Genomic DNA, 25430 nt, shown 5'->3' on the forward strand with positions numbered 1-25430 from the left:
ACAATGACCAGCAACCCCTGACAAACCCAGAAAACCCTAACGTACTCACAGGATAATTTACAATGACCAGCAACCCCTGACAAACCTACTAAACCCTAATGTACTCACAGGATAATTTACAATGACCAGCAACCCCGGACAAACCGAGATAACCCTAACGTAATCACAGGATAGTTTACAATGACCAGCAACCCCTGACAAACCCAGATAACCCTAACGTAATCACAGGATAATTTACAATGACCAGCAACCCCGGACAAACCGAGATAACCCTAACGTAATTACAGGACAATGTACAATGACCAGCAACCCCTGACAAACCCAGATAACCCTGACATAATCACTGACAATTTACAATGAATAGCAACCCCTGGCAAACCCAAATAACCCTAACGTAATCACAGGACAATTTACAATGACCAGTTAACCTACCTGGTACGTCTTTGGACTGCAGGAAAACCATGCATTCTACCGTGAGGACGTACAATTGAACTCTGAACTCCGGAATGCCCCAAGTTGTAACAACATCGTGCTCACTGCTGTGCTACCATGACGCCCAGCAAACTTGGCCACAGGTTTAATGTAACGTGAAAAGAAGTGGTCCCAATACCAATCTCTGCGGAGTATCACTAGTCACCGGCAGCCAACCAGAGAAGGCACTCCTTATTCTTTGTCTCCTGCCAGTCAGCCAATCTTCTATCCATGTTAGTATCTTTTCTTTAATATCATAGACTCTTGTTCAGCAGCCTCATGTGCAGCACCATGTTAAAGGTTTGAAAATCCGAGTAAATAACATCCACTGACTCTCATGCTTGTTATTTACCACAAGTATGGATGACATGGTTGGTCAGAGGTTGAGAGAACAAGCAGTGTCAAATAACCTGGGGCGTTGCGATCTTGGATGATAACTGTCCGTGGGCCCAGCACATAGACACAATAGTGAAGGTGTGCCAGCACTTCTACTTCCTAGAATTCTAAGGACGTTTGGCATGTCAGCACTCTGACAAACTTCTGCAGCTACACTGCTGAAAACATCCTGGCTGGTTGCGTTAGGGTTTGCAGTGGCAATTCCAACACACAGGAAAGCAAAAGGCTGCTGAATGGGCAAAAGCATATCCACCACATGCCCAGCCCTCCTCACCTTTGATAGTATATACAAGAAGTGCTTTCTCAAAAAGATGACATCAATCATTAAAGATCCCCAGCATCGGGATCATGCCATTCCCTTGCCACCATCAAGCAGGAGGTATAAAAATTTGATATTCCCCACCATCAGGCTCAGGACCAATTACAGTGATTCTAGAAAGCTGTGAACCCTGTAGAATTTTCTCTATTTCTGCATAAATATGACTTAAAATGTGATCAGATTTTCACCAAGTCCGAAAACTAGATGATGAGAACCCCATTAAATAAATATCACAAAAAACATTATACTTGTTCGTTTATGTATTGAGAAAAATGATCCAATATTACATGTATTTGTTGAAAAAGGTATGTGAACCTTTCCTTTCAGTAACTGGTGTGACCCCCTTGTACAGCAATAATTTCAACCAAACGTTTCTGGTAACTGTTGATCAGTTCTGCACATCGGTTTGGAGGAATTTTAGGCCATTCCTCCTTACAAAACTGCTTCAACTCTCGGATGTTGGTGGTCTTCCTCGCATGAACTACTTCAGGTCCTTGCACAACATTTCTATAGGATTAAGGTTAGGATTTTGACTCGGCCATTCCAAAATACAAATTTCTTTTTAAACTATTCTGTTGCTGATTTACTCTTGCCTTTTGGATAATTGTCTTGCTGCATTATCCAACTTCTATTAAGCTTCAGGTGATGGACTGCTACCCTGACATTCTCCTATTTTGAAGTCATTATTCCTTCAACAATTGCCAGCTGTCCAGGCCCTGAGGCAGCAAAGCAGCTCTAAACCATGATGATCCTTCCACCATGCTTCACAGTTGGGATGAGGTTTTGGTGTTGGTGTGCAGTACCTTTTTTTTCTACAAACATAGCGATGTACATTTCTGCCAAAAAGTTCAACTTTTGTCTCATCTGTCCACAGAATGTTGTCCCAGAAGTATTGTAGAACACCCAGGTGGTCTTTTACAAACTTGAGATGTGCAGCAATGTTTTTTTTTTTGGAGAGCAGTTGTTTCCTCCGTGGTTTCCTTCCATGAACACCATTCTTGTTCAGTGTTTTTCTTATAGTGGACACATGAACAGACTTTAGTAAGTTTTAGAGATTTCTGCAGGCCTTTTACTGATACCCTCTTTTTCACCTCCTTCAGCATTGCACGTTGTGTTCTTGGTGTGATCTTTGCAGGATGCCCACTCTTAGGGAGAGTAGCAACAGTACCATTTGTAGACAATTTCACTTACTGTGGACTGATAGACACTCAGGTCTATAGAAATGCTTTTGTAGCCTTCTCCAGCTTCATGTACCTCTATAATTCTTCCTCTAAGGTCCTCTGAAAATTGTTTTGATCAAGGCATTGCACACATAAACAGATCTTTCTTGGGAAGAGCAAGCTGTCAGTAACCTGACTTTGTGTGTATCTTTTTACAGGGCAGGCCCCCTCTACAACCCACACCTCCAATCTCATCTCATTGATTGGAATACCTGACTCGAACTAGCTTTTGTAGAAGACATTAACCCAAAAGTTTACATACTTTTTCCAACAAATACATGTAATATTTGATTAATTGTCCCAATAAATAAATGAACAAGTATATTTTTTGTGTTATTTAATTGTCAAGTCAAGTCGCTTTTTATTGTCATTTTGACTATAAACTGCTGGTACAGTGCACAGTAAGAACGAAACAACATTCCTCCAGGACTGTGGTGCTACATGAAACAAGACAAAACTACACTAGACTTAGTGAGACAACTCAAGGCTACACTAGACTATGTAAAACAGCACAAAAACTACACTACCTATGCAGGACTACATAAAGTGCACAAAACAGTGCAGGGCAGAACAATAATTAATTAATAAGTAGGCACAGTAGAGGACAATTTCAATATATTTATAAATGATGTAGATGTCAGTCTAGACTCTGAGTATTGAGGAGTCTGATGGCTTGGGGGAAGAAACTGTTGCACAGTCTGGTCGTGAGAGCCCAGATGCTTTGGTACTTTTTGCCAGATGGCAGAAGGCAGAAGACTTTGTATGAGGGGGGCGTGGGGTCTTTCACAATGCTGTTAGCTTTGCAAGTGCAGCGTGTGGTGTAAGTGTCTGTAATGGCAGGAAGAGAGACCCCAATGATCTTCTCAGCTGACCTCACTATTCGCTACAGAATCTTGCGATCTGAGACGGTGCAATTCCCGAACCAGGCAGTGATGCAGTTGCTCAGGATGCTCTCGATACATCCTCTGTAGAATGTGGTGAGGATGGGGGGGTGGGAGATGGACTTTTCTCAGCCTTCGCAGAAAGTGGAGACGTTGCTGTGCTTTCTTGGCAATGGAGCTGGTGTTGAGGGACCAGGTGAGATTCTCTGCCAGGTGAACACCAAGAAATTTGGTGCTCTTAACGATCTCAACGGAGGAGCCGTCAATGGTCAGCGGAGAGTGGTCGCTCCGTGCTCTCCTGAAGTCAACAACCATCTCTTTTGTGCACATTCAGAGACAGGTTGTTGGCTCTGCACCAGACCGTTAGCTGCTGTACCTCCTCTCTGTATGCTGACTCATCATTCTTGCTGATGAGACCCACCAAAGAAATTGTGTTTTCTTTATCTTGTTGTTAGGACTTGTGTGAAGATCTGATCACATTTTAGGTCATATTTGTGCAGAAATAGAGAAAATTCTACGGGGTTCACAAACTTTCTGGCACCACTTCCTTATGACCATCAGGTTCTTGAATAATCTGCGGAACCCTCGTCCTGTTTCAGTAAAGGAGCAATATGGACCTATCGTGGACTGTTCTCTGTTTTTTCCACTAACGTTTTTATCTCTTTACTGTCTTATAAAGTTATGTATAATTAATGTTCTGTATGTTGTTTGTATTCAAGAGCATCTGGAATTGTTCTTAGAGCATACTGTAAACACTAATATCTCCCAAACAACAGACGAAGGGTCTCGACCTGAAACGTCGACTGTACCTCTTCCTAGAGATGCTGCCTGGCCTGCTGCGTTCACCAGCAACTTTGATGTGTGTTGCATTAATATCTCCCATCTGTGTTCTAGCTGTGTCAGCTTTGGCAGGGTTGACAGTTCTCTTTTCATTAGGAAGGTTGTGGGATGAAGTCCAATTTTTGAAACGTGAACTGTAAAATCTAGGCTGACGTTCCAGAGGCCCTCCGTTGATGAGGGTCAACCATGGATGTTGCAACCTACTGTATGTGTTTAATCGATACGCAAGCCAGGACAGTACGACATGGAGAGCAAGCTATTGCCCGTGTAGCAGGCTCCCTCTCTCCATGCAGCTGATGAAAATGGCAGGTGTACACTGATGTTCTAGTGTGCTACAAAGAAGGTGCACTGAGGTGGCCATGAAAAACATACAGGGCTGTTCTAAAGAGGTTTGAGGGAATTATCACTTGATATCCTGGAAGTAGTAATCGCTCACAGTTTAAATGGATTTGGAATGGACAAGATGGGCTAAAGGGCCTGTTTCTGTACTGTACTACTCTATGACTCATTTAAGATTTCTTAGATAGAAGATCTGCTTCTTATCATTTGCTGTTTGCAGGTACTTATGTGCAAGATTCCTATAGTTGTTTTCCATACTGATTACAATTCAAAGCATTTTGCTTGTAAACCACTGTGGGGTATCTTAAAAGAGCTGATGCAAGTTTTCTTTGATGTCTGCATTATCATATTAATGTATTCAAATATAATTTCCTTACTATTATACTTAATCATGTAGATCAGTTATAGCAAGCTCAGATATTCATCTATGTACAGTAGCTGCAAGGAGGCAAGTAATTTGTCAAAACTTGGGCATTTTAACTGGTTTCTGGTCTTTAGGTCCACAGGTTACTTTTGAGGCAATAATGTTTATACCTCTATTATGGCATGTTTAATTATGCAGCTATCAGGGAATATTGACCATTTGTGGGTCATGTGGCAGAACCAAATGTTTCCTTTGTTAATTCATGCTTCTTTCGTAGTTCCCTTTTATTTTCTTATGGGATGCGGATATTTGTGCTGAACTGAGTTTCGAAGTAGCTACTGTCCCTGTTCTTCATTGTAGTACTTTCCAGGTTTGGGAGGTTTTGTTAGAGTAACTGACTACACTACAAGCACAAAGTAATAGTAACAATGGAAATGACTGGTAAAATAAGAACAGATGCTGGACAGAACTCAGCAGGTTGGCAGATGGAGGGAAAAAATGTTTCAGCTCAATGAGCAAGAAGCCCTCAGGACCCACACCACCAGGTTCAGAAACAGTTATTACCCCTTAACTATCAGGCTCTTGAACCACAGGGGATAACTTTACTAACCCCATCATTGAAATGTTCCCACAGCCTATGGACTCTCTTTCAAGGATTCTTCATCTTATGTTCTTGATATTTATTCCTTGTATATATTTTTTTCATTTTGTACTTGTACAGTTTGTCTTCTGCATATGGGTTGTTTGTCCATATTGTGTATAGTTTTTCATTAAATTTTACACTGTTTCTTTGTATCTACTGTGAATGCTCACAAGAAAATGAATCCCAAGGTTTTATATAGTGATATATACGTACCTTGATAATAAATTTACTCTGGTAGGTTGGCAAGTCTGTCAGCTGTGGACTTCAAGACTTAGCTACTTGGTTATTCACACTATCATCATTTTTATCAATGAATATTGTAAATCTTTACATTCCATTCACTGCATTTGTTACTTCAGTGCTTCTTCCACGGGCTGATCAACACTGTGGAGCACTCATTCATAGTTAAGGAAGGATGATAGGGATTTGCCAGTTACTTTGGGAAATCTAATATGAACTTGTAGTTGATCTCTATGGGCTTGGTACAGGTTCAGCATTTAGGTAATTTTTTGGAAAAGAATGCCCCTCAGAAAGATGGTAATTTTTAATAAGTTTATTGAGAATAAACTTAGTTAAGAAAAATCATCATCTTCAGGTGCCATGCCCAGATTGAGCTTTGACTACCGTGGCCCACACACTGCTGTTTTGGGTCAAGTGGATCAATTCATTGGTATTCATTTCCAGTTCTCTGGCTGCTGTCTCCGTCATCATTTGTCTTTGCCTTCCTCTTGCTTTCTTCCCTTCAATCTTTCCCATAATTACCGTGCATTCTAACTCCTCTTTCCTAATCACATGTCCAATGAAGTTACGTTGCCTTTTCATGATCTCATATATTATTTCTCTTTTTGTGCTTGCTCTGTTCATGACATCCTCGTTAGATATTCGTTTCGTCCATGATACTCTTTGCACCCTCCTCAAAAACCACATCTCTGCTGCTTCAGTTCGTTTCCTCATGTTACTAGATATTGTCCAACATTCTGATCCATATAACGTAACTGGATAAAAGTAACATTTCAATACCCTGAGGTAGGTTGTCATGCCTAGTTTAGTGTTGGTCAGTATACTCTTCATTCTCGTAAAGGTGTCTTTTGCCATCCCTATTCTTCTTTTAATGTCCATGTCGCACCTGCCATCTGATGTCACCCAGCTTCCTAAGTAGCAAAAGTTCTGTACTTGTTTTACGTCTTCCCCGTTTATTTTCAGCCTGCAGATAGGATCCTCCTTCTTTCTGGATATCACCATACATTCTGTCTTTTTGCAATTGATAAATAGACCCATTTTTGCACTTTCTTCAACAACTATATCAATTAAGTTTTGTAGTTCTTCCTCCGTACTTGCAATTAACACAGTGTCATCCGCATATCTGAAATTATTGATGTTTTCACCGCCAACTTTGAATCCCAAGATGTCTCTTATTTTTTGTAATATTGTTTCACTGTACACATTAAACAAATCAGGAGAAAACACACCCTTGTCTAAGAAAAATACTGTTTGTATTTTTACAGTTTTAAGTGTGTTTTAAATATTTTAATATATACTTAACAGTCATCAAATTTGAACGTCAGGGTCACTCACACATCCAGAGCCATTCAAAAAATTAAAGCCCAGATTGTGACAATTAAAGGCCTTTCTGGCGATGGGTTATTGGTTTCATTAATAGCAAGATGCTTCATTGTTCCCTCTTGACAATGAGGATTCAGTTTTGCCATCCAAATTATCCCTGCAGCTTACTGAAGGTGGGGTACAGAAAGTTAAAAGATCATAAGACATAGGAGAGAATTAGGCCATTTGGCCCATCAAGTCTGCACCACCATTCAATCATGGCTGGGTTTTTTTTTCCCTTCCTCAGCCCCACTCTCTGTCCTTCTCCCTGTAACCTTCGCTCCTGTGTCTGATCAAGAACCTATCAAGCTCTGCCTTAAATGAATCCAATGACTAAGACTCCACAGCTACCTGTGGTAACAAATTCCACAAATTTACCACCCTCTGGCTAAAGAAATTTCCCGCATCTCTGCTTTAAATGGACACCCCTCTATCCTGAGGCTGTGCCCTCTTGTCCTAGACTCCACTACCATGGGAAACAGCCTTTCCACATCAACTCTGTCTAGGCCTTTCAAAATTCAGAAGGTTTCAATGAGATCCCCCTCATCCTTCTAAACTCTAGTGAGTACAGGCACAGAGCTATCAAATGTTCCTCGTATGATAACCCTTTCATTCCCAGAATCATCCTTGTGAACCTCTTCTGAACCCTCTCCAATGCCAGGATATCTGTTTTTAGATGAGGAGCCCAAAACTGTTCACAATACTTGAGGAAAGGCCTCACCTATGCCTTATAAAGCTTCAACATCACATCCCTGCTCTTGTATTCTAGACCTCTTGAGATGAATTCTAATGTTGCATTTACCTTCCTCACCACTGACTCTACCTGCTAGTTAACCTTTAGCGAGTCTGCCCAAGGACTGCCATGTCCCTTTGCATCTCAGATTTTTGAATTTTCTCCCCATTTCGAAAATAGTCTGCACATTTGTTTCTGCTACCAAAGTGTATGACCATATATTTTTCAGCATTGTATTTCATTTGCTACTCTCTTGCCCATTCTCCTAATCTATCTAAGTCCTTCTGCAGCCTAGTAGTCCTCAACACTACCTGCCCCTCCACCAATCTTTGTTTCATCTGCAAACTTGGCAACAAAGCCATTTATTCCATCATTTTAATCTTTGATATGCAGCATAATAAGAAGCAGTCCCAACACTGACTCCTGTGGAACACTACTAGTCACTGATAGCCAACCAGAGAAGGATCCTTTTATTCCCACTCGCTGCCTCCTCGCAATCAGCCAATACCCTAACCATGCCAGTAACTTTACTGTAATAGCATGGGCTCTTAACTTGGTAAGCAGCCTCATGTGTGGCACCTTGACAAAGACCTTCTGAAAGTCCAAATATACAACATCCACTGCATCTCCTTTATCTATTCTACGTGTAATCTCCTCAAAGAATTCCAACAGGTTTGTCAGGCAAGATTTTCCCTTCACGAAAACATACTGACTTTGTCCTATCTTGTTCTGTGTCACCAAGTACTCCATCACCTCATCCTTAACAATTGACTCCAACATCTTCCCAACCACTGAGGTCAGGCTAACTAGTCTATAATTCCCTTTCTGCTGTTCCTCCTTGCTTAAAGAGTGCAGTGATGTTTACAATTCTCCAGTCCTCTGGCATCATGCCCAAGTCCAATGATTTTTGAAAGATCATTACCAATGCCTTCACAATCTCTACCACTACCTCTTTCAGAACCTGAGGATGTAGTTCATCTGATCTGGGTGACTTATGTGCCCTTGGGTTTTTCAGTTTTTTGAGCACTTTCTCCCTTGTAACAGTAACTGTGCTCACTACTCTTCCCTCACACCCTTCAATAGCTGGCACACTGTTAGTGTCTTCCACAGGGATGACTGATGCAAAATACTCATTTATTTTATCTGCCATCTCCTTGTCCTCCATGATTATTACTCTGGCCTCATTTTCTAGCTGTCCTATATCCACTGTCATCTCTTATTTTTTACGTACTTATAAAAGCTTTTACTTTGATATTGTTTGTTAGCTTGCTTTCATATATTTAATCTTTTCCCTTACAATAAATTCTTTTAGTTGCTCTCTGTAAGGTTTTAAAAGCTTTCCAATCCTCTGTCTTACCCCTAATTTTTGCCCTCTCTTTTGCTTTTACATTAGCTTTGACTTCCCTTGTCAGCTGCGGTTGTACTATTCTGCTATTTGAGTTTTTCTTTGTTTTTGGAATACATCTCTCCTGCCTCTTCCTAATTTTTCCAGAAACTCATACCGTTGCTGTTCTGCTGTCATCCCTGCTAGCATCTCCTTCCGGTTTACTTTGGCCAACTCCTCTCTCAGCACTGTAATTTCCTTTGCTCCGCTGAACTACTCTATTAAAGTCAGACTTTACTTTCTCCCTATCAGATTTCAAGTTGAACTCAATCGTATTGTGATCACTATCTCCTAAAGGTTCTTTTACTTTAAGCTCCTTAATCACATCTGATTTGTTACATATCATCCAATCCAGAGTAGCTGATCGCCAAGTAGGTTCAAGGCAAACTACTCTAAAAAGGTCTCTTGTATGCATTCAACAAACTTATTTTCTTGAGATCCATTTCCAACCTGATTTTCCCAATGATCTGCGTGTTGAAATCTCCCATGACTATCATAACATTGCTGTATTAACACGCCTTTTCTATTTCCTTTTGGAATCTGTGGTCCACATCCCGGCTGCTGTTGGGAGGTCTGTATATAACTGCCATCAGAGTCCTTTTACCCTTGCAACTTCTTAACTCAACCCACAAGGATTCAACATCCTCCAGCCCTATGTCACATCATTCTGCTGATTTGATGCCATTCTTTACCAGCAGAGCCAAGCCACCCCATCTGCCTACCTTCCTATCCCTCCAATACTATGTGTAACCTTGGCCATTTGGCTCGCAACTACAACCATCCTTCAGCCACAATTCAGTGATGGCCACAACATCATATCCTACAATTTGTAAAAGTGCAACAAGATCATCCACCTTATTTCTTATACTCCATGCACTGAGATACAACACTTTCTTGGACAATGCCATCGTGGACAATGTCTCCCGTCCACTACATAATGTACTGGTTGGGCACAGGAGTACATTCAGCCAGAGACTCATTCCACCGAGATGCAATACAGAGCGTCATAGGAGGTCATTCCTGCCTGTGGCCATCAAACTTTACAACTCCTCCCTTGGAGGGTCAGACACCCTGAGCCAATAGGCTGGTCCTGGACTTATTTCCTGGCATAATTTACATATTACTATTTAACTATTTATGGTTTTATTACTATTTAATTATTTATGGTGCAACTGTAACGAAAACCAATTTCCCCTGGGATCGATAAAGTATGACTATTGAGTACTGTATTTGCTACCCTTTTTGATTCTGCATCTGTGGTGCACTGATACTCATCCTGCTGGCTGCAATTTTGTCCTGTCATCGGACAGTCTGACTACATGCTATTTTTGCTTTTTTATCATCTGTCCTATCCTGAATCTTTCACTCTGGTTCCCACCCCTCTGTCAAATTAGTGTAAACTCTCCCCAACAATACTAACAAACCTGCCCGTGAGAATATTGGTTCCCCCTTGGGTTCAAGTGCAACCCGTTATTTTTGTACAGGTCATACCTCCCCTAGAAGAGTTACCAATGATCCAAGAACCTGAAGCTCTGTCCCCTGCACTAGTTTTCTCAGCCACAAATTAATCTGCCAAGTCACCCTGTTTCTACTCTCACTGGCATGAGGCACAGGCAGAATCCAGAGATTAGTACCCTGGAGGTGCTGCTTCTCAGCTATCTGCCTAGCTCTCTAAATTCTTTTTCAGGACCTCTTTGCTTTTCCTTCCTATGTCATTGGAATCAATTTGTATCAAGACATCTGGCTGCTCTCCCTGCCCCTCCAAAATGCTGCGGATACGATCTGAGACGTCCCTAACCCTGGTAGCTGGGAGGCATCATACGATTTGGATGTCCTGTTCATGTTCACATAATCTCCTGTATGTTCCCCTGACTATTTAGTCCCTTATCACCACTGCTCCCCTCTTCTCCCTCTTTCTCTTCTGTACCACGGACCCATGCTCAGTGCCAGTAACCCGGTCTCCTTGGCATTCCCCTGGGAGGTCATCCTGCACAACAGTATCCAAAATGGTATACTTGGTATTGAGGGGAATGGCCACAAGGGTGCTCTATGCTAACTGCTATTCACCTTCCCATTCCTTCTCCTGACAGTCACCCAGCTACTCGCTTCCTGCAATTTAGTGGTGACTACTTCCCTGTAACTCTGATCAATTATCTCCTCACTCTGCCATACAAGCCGAAGGTCATCCAGCTGTTGCTCCAGATCCCTAACACAGTCTTCAAGGAGCTGTAGCTGGATGTAGTTCCCTGGGAGACTCTGGTTCTCCCAGTACTCTAACATCCAGCATGAAGAACACACAGTGGCCATTTACTACACTAGGACAGTAGGAGGGAAAAACAGGAACCTTAACAGGAGCTTACCCAGAACCAATGCCTCTTCTCGTAAAGCCTGCTTTGAGCCAAAGCCTGACACCCCTACTCTCACCAGTGGCCTACTCCCAACAATGGCCGCCCCACTTTTTCCTTCTGTACTTTTAACCAAGCATCACTGACCAGCGAGAAACTTCATCGCTGTGCTCTGCTCCTGCTGCTGGAATTATCTGTCATGTAGGTGGGTTATTGTCTGTGCTGGACTGGACTGAACTGAACCGCCTCTCTACTGCAGCGGTCCCCAACCACTGGGCCCCGGACCATTACCGGGCCACAAAGCATGGCTAATGGGCCGCGAGGAAACGATATGATTTGGCGATAGGAGTCAGCTGCACCTTTCCTCATTCCCTGTCACGCCCTCTGTTGAGCTTGAACGCACGCGAGGTCATTACCCGCGCGTCATCCATGTCAGCGCGGGAAGGAGATCAACTCCTTGAGCTTGCGAATGACGGCAGGCTGAAAAGTATGTTTGACATAACATCTCTGCCAGCATTCTGGATCAAAGTCAAGGCTAAATATCCTGAGATAGCCATTAAAGCACTGAAAACGTTGCTTCCATTTCCAACATATCTCTGCAATGAATGCAACGAAAGCTAATTTGCGGAATAGACTGGACATAAGGAACCCCGTTCGACTATCGCTGTCTGCCATCACCCCTCGATAGGATCGTCTTGTTGCAGAGAAACAAACCCAGGGCTCCCACTGATTCAGCAATATTGGTGTGTTGCAATGATTTTATATGTTCATACAGGGAATATATGTGCTGTGTGTTTAATATCCAAATGTTACTTAAAATGTGATGATGCTATTGACTTATAAGTGACCTATATAACCATATAACAATTACAGCACGGAAATAGGCAATCTCGGCCCTTCTAGTCCGTGCCGAACACTACTCTCACCTAGTCCCACCGACCTGCACTCAGCTCATAACTCCATTCTTTTCCTGTCCATATACCTATCCAATTTTTCTTTAAATGATAATATCGAACCTGCCTCTACCACTTCTACTGGAAGTTCGTTCAACATTTACTTCAAGCTCCCCTGTTCTCCCCTGATAATTGACTTACTATATTCATGTGAGGAAAATGTGCGCTGTGTGTTTAATATTAAATTCGTTGGATAAATCCTTATAGAAACGAAATTGAGTGTATTAGCCACTTATCACCTATATTCTGGTCGTGATTAACACTTCCCCCCCCCCGCCCCCCCGAACAGAATTGCCAAAAAGGATTTGTAGGAAAAAAATCGGCATGTACACATATGCGCACTGGTGCCCACTCAAGGCTTCATGGTAATTGTAGTCTGTCTCGGGGTAAACACAACGTATTTGACTGCTCCTCTTGTCCGTCGGCAACCCTACACCCCCAGGCCGGTCCGCAAGAATATTGGCAATAATAAATTGCAAAAATGGTTGGGGACCCCTGCTCTACTGGGTACTTTGCACTACTGCTGTATTTAGTATTTTTCTTGCTCTACGTCACTTAATCAGATTGCACATTGCACTCTTTATTAAAGACCAAGTCATTTGTATCCTTGTAGATGAAAACAGTGCAGATATTGGAAGTGTGAAATGAAAACAGAAACTGCCGTCAGGTAGCACTTGTAACGATAGTAACAAAGTTAACGTTTCAAATCGAAGACCTTCGCCAATTGTCTTGCAGAAGTGCAAGTCTTTAAGTTTTCCTCTGCTGAAAAGTAGGAATTCCATAGGTCTCTTTTACACTATTGATCCTGAGGGATAACAGATTCACTTTTACTTGGGTATGATATTGACCAAAGCATGCTCCACCATCATTCCTAAAACATTTGCATATACTACAAATATTCTCTGTAGTGTGTTTGGAAGTCATAACATAATTAAGGAAAATAGCAAAAAAACAAACTACTGGAGAAACTCAGCAGGACAATCACTAGGGGTGGTCGACGTTTCAGGTTGAGGCCTCAAATTCTAATGCAGGATCACGATCCAAAACCTTGACAGATGCTGCTTAACCTGTATGGTTCCTCCAGCAGTTTGCTTTCGATCTCCAGATTCCTGAATCTGCAGTCTATTGTGTCTTTATTCTTATAGTTTTGTTGTGTTATCACTGGGCTACGATATATATTCAATGAATCTAACTTTAGTTGTTTAATGTACTGTGAAGTAAAGTTCAAAGCAAATTTATTATCAAAGTACATATATGTCACCATATACAACCCTGAGATTCATTTTCTTCTGAGCATTCACAGTAACTATAAGAAACACAATAAAATCACTGAAAGACTACACAAGGAACACAAGGCAAAAGGAACTGATGTGCAAAAGACAGCAAAATGTATAAATCAAACCGAAAGGGAAAAAAGCAATACATATCAATAACATGAGGTGACGAATCCTTGAAAGTGAAAGATTTGGTTGTGAACAGCACACACAAAATGCTGGAGGAACTCAGCAGACCAGGCAGCATCTATGGAAAAGAGCACAGGCGACGTTTCAGGCTGAGACCGTAACCAGGAATGGAGAAGAAAAGATGAGGATTCAGAGTAAGAAGGTGGGGGGAGGGGATGAAGAAGCACTAGGAGAGGGGTGAAACCGGGAGGAGCTGAGGGATGAACTAAAGAGCTGGGAAGGTGATTGGTGAAGGAGATACAGAAGGGGGAATCTGATAGGAGAGAACAGAAGGCCATGGAAGAAAGAAAAGGGGGAGGAGCACCAGAGGTGCTGGGAAGTTAAGCAGATGAGAGAAGGAAATTGGAAAGGGGGATGGGGAATAGTGAAGTGGGGGGCATTACCAGAAGTTCGAGAAATCAATATTCATGCCATCAGGTTGGAGGCTACCCAGATGGAATATAAAGAATTGCTTCTCCAACCTGAGTGTGGCTTCATCGCGACAATAGAGGAGGCCATGGATGCACATGTTGGAATGGGAATAGGAAATGGAATTAAAATGGGTTGTCACTGGGAGATCCGGCTTTTTCTGGCAGACGGAGTGTAGGTGCTCGGCGAAGCGGTCTCTCAATATACATCGGGACTCACCGATATACAGGAGGCCACACTGGGAACATTGGACATAATATAGGACCCCAACAGACTCACAGGTGAAGTGTTGCCTCACCTGGAAGGACTGTTTAAGGTCTTGAGTGGTATTGAGGGAGGAGGTGGTGTGGCAGGTGTAGCACTTGTTCTGCTTGCAAGGGTAAGTGCCAGGATGGTTATCAGTGGGGAGGGAGTCACGTAGGGAGCAATTCCTGTGAAAAGCAGAAAGTGGGGGGAGTGGGGGAGAGAGAAAGATGTGCTTGGTGCTGGACCGATCACAAACAATAGAAAATCTGCAGATGCCGGAAATCCAAGCAACACACTCAAAATGCTGGAGGTCAGGCAGCTTCTATGGAAAAAAAGTACAGTCGACGTTTCGAACCGAGACCCTTCAGCAGGACTGGAGGAAAAAAAAAAATGACGGGTAGATTTAAAAGGTTGGGGGGTGGGGAGCAAGAAACACAAGGTTATAGGTGACCGAATGATAGTCAAGATGATAGACAAGGTGATAGTCGGAGCTCCCCTCCCCCTACCTTCAAATACTGACTTCTCACCTTTTTTTCTCCAGTCCTGCTGAAGGGTCTCGGCCAGAAACATTGACTATACTCTTCCATAGATACTGCCTGGCCTGCTAAGTTCCTTCAGCATTTTGTGTGTGTGGCTTGGTGGTGGGATCCCATTGGAGATGGCGGAAGATATGGAGAATTATGTGCTGGATGTGGAGGCTGGTGGGGTGGTAGGTGAGGACAAGAGGAACCCTATTACACGTCTCTGCTCACCCCATCCTCCCGCCACCCCACTAGGGATTGGGTTCCTCTGGATCTCACCTACCACCCCACCGGCCTCCGTATCCAGCAAATAATTCTTTGTAACTTCTGCCATCTCCAACGGGATCCCACCACCAAGCACATCTGTCCCCTCCCACCCCCAATTTATGATTTCCGCAGGGATCACTCCCTGTACAACTCCCTTGTCCGTTCATCCCTCCCCACTAATCTCCCTCCTAGCACTTATCCTTGCAAGAGGAACAAGTGCTACTCCTGCCCCTACACCTCCTCCTTCACTACCATTCAGGGCCCTAAATAGTTCTTTCAGGTGAGGCGACACTTCACCTGTGAGTCGTTTAGGGCCATCTATTATAAAATCATTGCAACACACCAATATCGCTGAATCAGTGGGAGCCCTGGGCTTGTTTCCCTGAAACAAGACAGTGCCATTGAGGGGTGATGGGAGACAGCGATACTCGAACCTCATGTCCAGTCTATTCCGCAGTTTAGTTTTCATTGCATTCATTGCAGAGATATGTTGGAAATGGAAGCAACGTTTTCAGTGCTTTCGTGGCTATCTCAGGATATTTAGCCTTGACTTTGATCCAGAATGCTGGCAGAGATGTTATATCAAACATACTTTTCAGCCCGTCGTCATTTGAAAGCTCGACGAGTTGATCTCCTTCCCGCGCTGACATGGATGACACGCGGGTAATGACCGCGCGTGCGTTGGAGCTCCACAGAGTGCATGACAGGGAATGAGGAAAGGTGCAGCTGACTCATATTGCCAAATCATATCGTTCCCTCACGGCCCGGTAGCACTTGCTTTGTGGCCTGGTGGTTGGGGACCGCTGTCCTTTCAGACTCACCCTTCTCTAGCCCTGTATTGCTTTCAACAATCAACTTCCCAGCTCTTCACTTGCCCCTCCTCTCCCAGTTTCACCTATCACCTTGTGTGTCTTCCTCTCCTCCCCCCACCTTTGACTCTGATTGCTCATCTTTTTTTTTCTCCAGCCCTTCCTAGGGGTCTTGGCCCGAAATGTTGACTGCATTTTTTTCCATAGATGCTGCCTGGGCTGCTGAGTTCCTCTAGTATTTTGAGTGTGTTGCTTTGAATTTTCTGCATCTGCATCGGCAGAATTTCTTTTGTTTGCCATTGACTGATAAACAGTTCAGTGGTTATCCTGTCTGGTTCAAGGGCCTGATGGTTGAGGGGTAATGTTGCATTGTAAGACACTTCTGTATTTAACTGATAACTTTGCTATTTACCAAATAATTATGGAATTTTAAGTAACTGAACATCACACTTGTTTATCCTTGACACATTTGCTACAAGTTTTTAATTTTGAAAGTAATAACTTTCTGATCTGAGCCTATGAGATCTGTCATTGTCAGTTGCTAAATTACAACAATAACCAGTACAGGTATTTCTGTTGTGGTTTGTTTTGTTACTATTTTGGTGTCCTATTTAAATGCTGAAGTTGATACATACTGTTCTAATCAGTTAGGAAACTTTTTCATGAAATGAAATCTGAAATGTTTGTTTATTTTCTAGATGACAAGAAATCCATGGTGGCAAATGTGGAAAAGCAAATGGAAGAAGCTCGGGAACTGGTAAGAAATATGTTATGTGGAATTCTCAATGTTATTTTTTTATTTTTATTTGGCGATATAGCACAGAACAGGCCCTTCCAGCCCAATGAGCCACGCTGCCCAGCAACCCACCTCATGACCAATTTACCTGCTAGCCAGAACGTCTTTGGACTGTGGGAGGAAACTGGAGCACCTGGAGGAAACCCACACGCTCACAGGAAGGACGTACAAGCTTCTAACAGAGGGTGCTGGAAATGTACTGCATACTCTAATGCCCCAAGCAGTGACAGCATCGTGCTAACCTCTACATACCATGGCATTTTATGGCCATTTATTCTTCATGCAGTATGGTAAAATTTAAACAGGAAAAGTGATAGGTGTAAGTTTTATTAATATAAAAACAGTAGCAATTTAAATAAATTTTATGGACAACTCTGCAGTGGTTCAATTTTAATATTAATTTAAACATGAAAGTCAAATTGTTCCAATCCATATGAAATTAAACTGGTTGAATTTAGTTGGATCCCATCTCTGCAGACATAAAAGTTGTGTTAATTTGTGTGCCTGATACATAGTCACTCCCTTGGAAAAGCTTATGTCGGAGGTTCTTCCATGTTTTTGTTCTGACTGTAAGAATAGCCTCAGGTATTTAAGCAGGGTGCTGCATTTTGATACAAATTTCAATTGCTGAGATTTCTCCCCTGGCCTATAGTTTGGGAGAGTAGCTTTACAGTTCCTGAATTGCGTGCACCGTCCTTGATCAGATTCAGATTAGACTTCCATAGTAGCAAAAGAAAATTTGTATGGATTGCACACACATGAATTTCAAACTTTTGATCTGCAACTCTGGGGTTAGGCATCGCCAGTAATTGCATCCCAAAGTACTTACGGAGAGAATTAATAGCAAGAAACAATACATGAATTTTAGTGTATGAAGAATGAAAATGGGTATGCTTAAAAAATCGTTGCATATCTTCCTTCCCGCTCTCTCAGTTTCAAGTAGCATGGAAATGGCCCTTTGGCCCACTGATGCTGTACTATCCAGTTACATTAATCCTTTATTCTCCCTGCTTTCTCATTATCAACTCCAGCTCCTCCGGTTTCTATCTGCCTATACACAAAGAGCAACTTTGGAACACAATCACAGGAGGATTGTGCATGGGTAACACTGGAGGTCAGGATTGAATCCAGATCACAGGTGCTGCAAGGAAGCTGCTCCACTGTCTACACTGCTATGACTATGTGCACTTCTTTACAAAACGGCATCCAATTTGACTTTAATGAGATCTCATCTTGACTACAGAGATCTCCATTGATAGAAGTATCTTAAGAACAAAGTAGCTTCTCAATAGATTAAAGAGTGAGAATTAGGATATCCACCAAGGAGTTAAAATACATAAATAGTGAAGTGAATGGAAATATAGCATGCTTTTTGTATTTTATAACAAAAGATAACATTATAAGAACTTTAAGAAGACATCATGAGTGAATGTCAGATTTCAAGTTTCAAGGTACATTTAGACCATAAGACCATAAGACAAAGGAGTAGAAGTAGGCCATTCGGCCCATCGAGTCTGCTGCGCCATTTTATCATGAGCTGATCCATTTTATCCTATTTAGTCCCACTGCCCCGCCTTCTCACCATAACCTGACTACACAGATACCTATCAATTTCCGCCTTAAATACACCCAATGACTTGGCCTCCACTGCTGCCCGTGGCAACAAATTCCATAGATTCACCACCCTCTGACTAAAAAAATTTCTTCGCATTTCTGTTCTGAAAGGGCGCCCTTCAATCCTGAAGTCATGCCCTCTCGTACTAGACTCCCCCATCATGGGAAACAACTTTACCACATCCACTCTGTCCATGCCTTTTAACATTTGAAATGTTTCTATGAGATCTCCCCTCATTCTTCTAAACTCCAAGGAATACAGTCCAAGAGCAGACAAACATTCCTCATATGTTAACCCTCTCATTCCCGGAATCGTTCTAGTGAATCTTCTCTGTACCCTCTCCAACGTCAGCACATCCTTTCTTAAATAAGGAGACCAAAACTGCCCACAGTACTCCAAGTGAGGTCTCACCAGCGCCTTATAGAGCCTCAACATCACATCCCTGCTCCTATACTCTATTCCTCTAGAAATGAATGCCAACATTGCATTCGCCTTCTTCACTACTGACTCAACCTGGAGGTTAGCTTTAAGGGAATCCTGTACGAGGACTCCCAAGTCCCGTTGCATCTCAGAACTTTGAATTCTTTCCCCATTTAAATAATAGTCTGCCCGTTTATTTTTTCTGCCAAAGTGCATAACCATACACTTTCCAACATTGTACTTCATTTGCCACTTCTCTGCCCATTCCTCCAATCTATCCAAGTCTCTCTGCAGACTCTCCGTTTCCTCAGCACTACCGGCCCCTCCACCTATCTTTGTATCGTCAGCAAACTTAGCCACAAAGTCGTCTATTCCATAATCCAAATCGTTGATGTACAATGTAAAAAGAAGTGGCCCCAACACTGATCCCTGTGGAACACCACCGGTAACCGGCAGCCAACCAGAATAGGATCCCTTTATTCCCACGCTCTGTTTCCTGCCAATCAGCCAACGCTCTATCCACGTATGTAACTTTCCTGTAATTCCATGGGCTCTTATCTTGTTAAGTAGCCTCATGTGTGGCACCTTGTCAAAGGCCTTCTGAAAATCCAAATATACAACATCCACTGCATCTCCCTTGTCTAGCCTACTGGTAATTTCCTCAAAAAATTGTAATGGGTTTGTCAGGCAGGATTTTCCTTTAAGGAATCCATGCTGAGTTCTTGTCATATGCCTCCAGGTACTCTGTAACCTCATCCTTGACAATAGACTCCAACAACTTCCCAACCACCGACGTCAAGCTAACAGGTCTATAATTTCCTTTTTGCTTCCTTGCTCCCTTCTTAAATAGCGGAGTGACATTTGCAATCTTCCAGTCTTCCGGAACCATGCCAGAATCTATCGACTTTTGAAAGATCATCGCTAATGCCTCCGCAATCTCCACAGCTACTTCCTTCAGAACACGAGGGTGCATTCCATCTGGTCCAGGAGATTTATCGACCTTTAGCCTATTCAGCTTCCTGAGTACTTTCTCTGTCGTAATTGTGACTGCGCACACTTCTCTTCCCTGCCACCCTTGAGTGTCCGGTATCCTGCTGTCTTCCTCAGTGAAGACTGATGCAAAATACTTGTTCAGTTCCTCTGCCATCTCCTCATCTCCCATTACAATTTCTCCAGTATCATTTTCTATCGGTCCTATATCTACTCTCACCTGTCTTTTACTCTTTATATACTTGAAAAAGCTTTTAGTATCCTCTTTGATATTATTTGCTAGTTTCCTTTCATAGTTAATCTTTTCTCTCTTAATGACCTTCTTGGTTTCCTTTTGTAAGGTTTTAAAGACTTCCCAATCCTCTGTCTTCCCACTAATTTTTGCTTCCTTGTATGCCCTCTCCTTAGCTTTAACTTTGGCTTTGACTTCTCTTGTCAACCACGGTTGCATCCTTTTTCCACTCGAAAATTTCTTCTTTTTTGGAATATACCTGTCTTGCACCTTCCTCACTTCTCGCATAAACTCCAGTCACTGCTGCTCTGCCGTCTTTCCCGCCAGTGTCTCTTTCCAGTCAACTTTGGCCAGTTCCTCTCTCATGCCACTTTAATTTCCTTTACTCCACTGAAACACTGACACATCAGATTTTGGCTTCTCTTTTTTTAATTTCACAGTGAACTCAATCATGTTATGATCACTGCCTCCTAAGGGTTCCTTCACCTCAATCTCTCCAGTCACCTCCGGTTCATTACACAATACCCAATCCAGTACAGCCGATCCCCTAGTGGGCTCAACAACAAGCTGTTCTAAAAAGCCATCTCACGGACATTCTACAAATTCTCTCTCTTGAGATCCAGTGCCGACCTGATTTTTCCAATCTACTCGCATATTAAAATCCCCCACAATTATCATAACACTGCCCTTCTGACAAGCCTTTTCTATTTCCAGTTGTAATTTGTAGTCCACATCCCTGCAGCTGTTTGGAGGCCTATAAATAACTGCCATCAGGGTCCTTTTACCCTTGCTATTCCTTAGCTCAACCCATAAAGATTCTGCACCTTCCGATCCTATATCACCTCTTTCTAATGATTTAATATCATTTCTTACCAATAAAGCCACGCCTCCCCCTCTGCCTACCTTCCTATCCTTCCGCTACACCGTGTATCCTTGGACGTTCAGCTCCCAGAGACATGCATCCTTTAGCCAGGTCTCAGAATGGCCACAATATCATACCTGCCAATCTGTAGCTGCACGACAAGATCATCCACCTTATTCCTTATGCTGTGTGCATTTAAGTACAACACCTTAAGACCAGTATTTGATACCTTTTGCTTTATTTCACTGCAACTTTATTGCACTGCAACTCATCCCAATGGCTACACATTTGCCCCATCACCTGCCTGTCTTTCCTGACATCTTTTATCATCAAAGTATGCATGCGGTACACAACTCTGAGATTAGACTTCTCCAGACAGCCACAAAACAAAGAAAAGCCTAGGAGGCCATTCAAAGAAAAACATCAACCTCTCCACATGCAAAAAACATTGTGCTAACGACAACAAGAACATCAAACCCCAAAGCCCACCACCTCCCCAAGCAAAAAACAAACAAACAAGTGCACAGTCACATTTATGGACCTAGTTTCGGGCACTTTATTGTGAGAGCATCAATAAAGATTTTAACATAATACATTTTCAAAATGATCCCAGAATTAGACAACTTACAAAGGGAAAGCATTTGGGAAATAACATTTATAAGTTTTCATTTTTAATGTTGGTTGGGCATTAGATGATAGATGATTTGCCACCTGTTTCTTGCCCTACTAGACTTCTACTCCCATTAATTTTGGTGGGTCTGGTTCACCCCTTTACTGGTGATAATAACAGTGAACATTTGGCTGTATGTATTCTGGCTGGGAAGTCAGTGAAATGAAGACCTAAAAGCTCAGAAAACTAGGACATTTGGCCCTTCTCACCTGTTCTACCATTCAAGGCAATCATGTCTGATCATCTATCTTAATACATGTTCTTACTCTCTCCCCACTCTCCATAATGCCTTTTGTGTCTAGAAGTATCTCTCTCTTCCTTAATATATTCAGCCTTCTGAAGTCAACGGTTTGAAAGTATTACAATATGATAATATTGTATGCAAAAAGAAATACTTCTCTTTGCCTTGCTCCGTGCCCTCTGATTTTCACCCCTCTTTTATATTCTTTTGCCATTACATTGACTTTTCCGCATCCAGCCTTTTGTGCCTTGTTAGATCTCATTAAACATACAAAGTTTTGTATACTGTATTTCAATCAGTTTATTCATCCAAACTCTGGAAAATATAGGCCTTTATCAGTCAAAACTCTCCTAAGATAACAGTTATATTATGTCAGGAATCAGTCTGATGAACTTTTTATGCAATTACGTATTTTATGTTAGATAAATAGATCAAAACTACATTCAGTATTCCAGGTATAGTTCCAAGCAGTGGGTTTTGAAATTATTTTTATTCAGTTTTATTTATTTAGAGATACAGCACAGATAAGTGATTAATAACAGTTTCAACTATTATAATCACCTACTTTAATATTTTGAATATAGTCAGGAGATTTTCATATTTACAATGGTAGGATATCCCAAATTTGAATATGTGGTTTCTGGTTAACTGGACCTTCAGCCCTATTTAGGACAACTGTGAAGAAACACAAAGACTAATTGTGAAAATAGCTTGAATTCCTTTCAATTATTTGGGACACTGCTGCTTAATTGGGACAGGAGACTTCTGCAGAACAGTTTCTAACTAGCATCAGTCGCGTGCACGTTAGAAACTACATATGCTAAGAGCAAACAGTTTTTATATAACATTAGTTGCGCATACTTGTGTAACTAATCGGCTGAAAGAGGCTGATTCAAAAAGCAGTGATTTTTGATAATTAAATTTTATGTTGGATTACGACACTAATTCATTCAGGGAGGCAATGAAGGCAGTCCATTAACTGCACTAGGTGCTTGCACTGATTTTGTTCATTTACAGTCAATCAAAAAAAAACACAGCAGTGTACATTAGATGAATTCCTCTTCAATATCTATTAAGAACTAATACAGCATTTATACAGCATTTTGTGTGCGTGTGGTTAATTGGGGCAGCCACTTACTTGGGCCAAAATGTACTGGTCTTAACGTGTCCCAGTTAACCAGAATCCAGTCTATTATATACTAGTGATTTGGATGAGAATGTAAGGAGCACGATTAATATGTTTGCAAATGGCACCAAAGTTGGCGGTATGGTAGAGAGTGAAGAAGATTGTCTAAGGTTAAAACTGGATATTGATCAACTGAGATAGTGAGTTGAGGAATGGCAGATGGAATTAATGCTTACAAGTGTGAAGTGAGGTATTTTGAAAAGTTAAACCAGGGTGGAAAGTTACTGAACAGGGAAACTTAGACGTAGAAGTACATTCCTTGTGCAAGTATTATTCCTCGAAAGTGACAACCCGGTTAGACAGGATGGTGTTTGGTATGCTTGCCTTCGTCGGCTGTGTTGAGGCATCTTGTCACAGTTGTACAAAACTTTGCTTGGACTGCTCTTGGACTATTATATGTATTTCTGGTTGCCATGCTGTTGGAAAGATCAGATTAAGCCGGAGACGAATATTGACAAGGATGTTGCCTGAATTGTAGGAAGTGTGTTATAAGGAGAGATTGGATAGGATGGGACTGTTTTCCCTGGATTGAAGAAGGCTGAGGGGTGATCATAGAGAGGGGCATAGACTGGGAGGGCAGGGTTTTTCCCTCAAGGTAAGGAGTTTTAAAATGAGAAGGAATGGGTTGGAAAATGAGAGGTGAAAATTTTGAAGGGATCTGGGCAAACCTTTCCTTACAGAGGGTGTTGGTCATATGGAAAGAGCTATCAGAGGAAGTGGTAGAGGTTGGTACAATTACAATGTTTAAAAGCAATTGGGCAGGTACATGGATAGGAAATGTTTAGATAAATATGGGCCAAATAAAGGCAAGTAGACTTGCTGAGATGTGTATCCTGGTCAGCATAGACGAGTGGGGCCGAAGGGCCTGTTTCCACTCCAAGAGTGTGTGGAATGGAGGTTCAGAAAACTTAGAACGTTTATACACAGAAGGGATCGATGATCAGTAAGTTGTTATAGCTGACAAAATGTGACACTTCTTTTTGCTTAAAACTGATGTTCCAGCAATATTGTTTTCCTTTTATTTTACCTTTAACAGTTGGAACAAATGGACCTTGAGGTGCGTGAGATACCACTCCAGAGCCGTGGCCTGTTCAGCACCCGAATGAAGAGTTACAAGCAGGAACTGGCAAAGCTTGATAAAGACTTTGTAAGTTACTTTCTACAACTTGTAGAGAATAAAATCTGCACAAATGTCATAAATATTATCCATAAAATAGATGCAACCGCTTAATATATTTAACTGTTCTCAGTTTCACGAGTGTACATAATTGTTGCCAGACTGTTATAGCTCTAATTGTTAATCACATCAAAAATCGTGTTTTTACAATAGATATTAATTGTGCAAATGTTTTGCTGTATTTGCTATTTGCTGCAAAGTCCATGTTATGGCTGAGTTAGTAAAGAAACTGCTGATGATGTTGTGAACCACGCAGTGTCACAAGTCACAAGCTATTTTTGTTTCTCTCTACATTGACTATACTGACCATGACTTTAGAGCAGGGGTTCCTAACCTTTTTGAAGCCATGGACCAATACCATTAAACAAGGGGTCCGTGAGCCGGGGTAGGGAATCCCTGCTTTAGAGGAAGGAGAGAAGCAAGAGAACCAGAAGAACGTTTTCTTGTGCATTGAATTTTGGTTCATTACCCTTAGCGGTGGTGGAAGCAATCGTCACTTTCACAGGCCTATTGAATGTATATTTAATAAGGAAAAATACAACGCTATGATGTGGAAGTAGGAGAGTAGAACTAATTGGACATCTCTTGCAAAGACACAGTGAGATGAATAGCCTCCTACTGTGCTGCAGTATTTTTTCATGCTAAGTTAATCTTGCATCGTGGTCATCTCAAGAAAAAATTATCTAGTCTTTCTACTCCTGACTCTTATCCTATAACCACTGCTGGGAGACCACAACTGTGGGCAAGAGCAAATGGTCTTTCCCATTTATCCCTTAGAGTTGAACAGTCTGACACCTCATTGTTGTGGATTTAATATTTCAGTGATATTTGAGAAATATTGTAAATATATTTGATTAAGCATTCTTGTTCATTGAAATAATTTGTTATGGGTTATAAGTAAAAATATGTGAATTGTATACATCATTGCACTACCATGTCATGCGTGCTCACGTGTGGCTTAGCTACTAAGCCCGGCGGAACAGTTTTGACTGACAGGAGAAGGGGTAAAGGCGGGTCTTTGGCACCTTAAAACCAGT

General features: G+C 41.9%; 1 protein-coding gene across 4 annotated transcripts in view; it reads left to right on the forward strand.

Moving 5' to 3' along the window:
• Positions 1–25430, forward strand: part of vti1a (vesicle transport through interaction with t-SNAREs 1A) — a 349481-nt gene that overhangs the window by 14144 nt on the left and 309907 nt on the right. For all 4 annotated transcript variants that reach the window (XM_072239538.1, XM_072239536.1, XM_072239539.1 and 1 more), the window contains exons 2-3: positions 16903–16961; positions 24253–24363. In XM_072239538.1, the coding sequence (XP_072095639.1) occupies positions 16903–16961; positions 24253–24363 (170 nt within the window). The remainder of the gene's footprint in view (positions 1–16902; positions 16962–24252; positions 24364–25430) is intronic.

The sequence above is a fragment of the Mobula birostris genome, chromosome 21, assembly GCF_030028105.1.
Source record: "Mobula birostris isolate sMobBir1 chromosome 21, sMobBir1.hap1, whole genome shotgun sequence".
Classification (NCBI taxonomy): Eukaryota; Metazoa; Chordata; class Chondrichthyes; order Myliobatiformes; family Myliobatidae; genus Mobula; species Mobula birostris.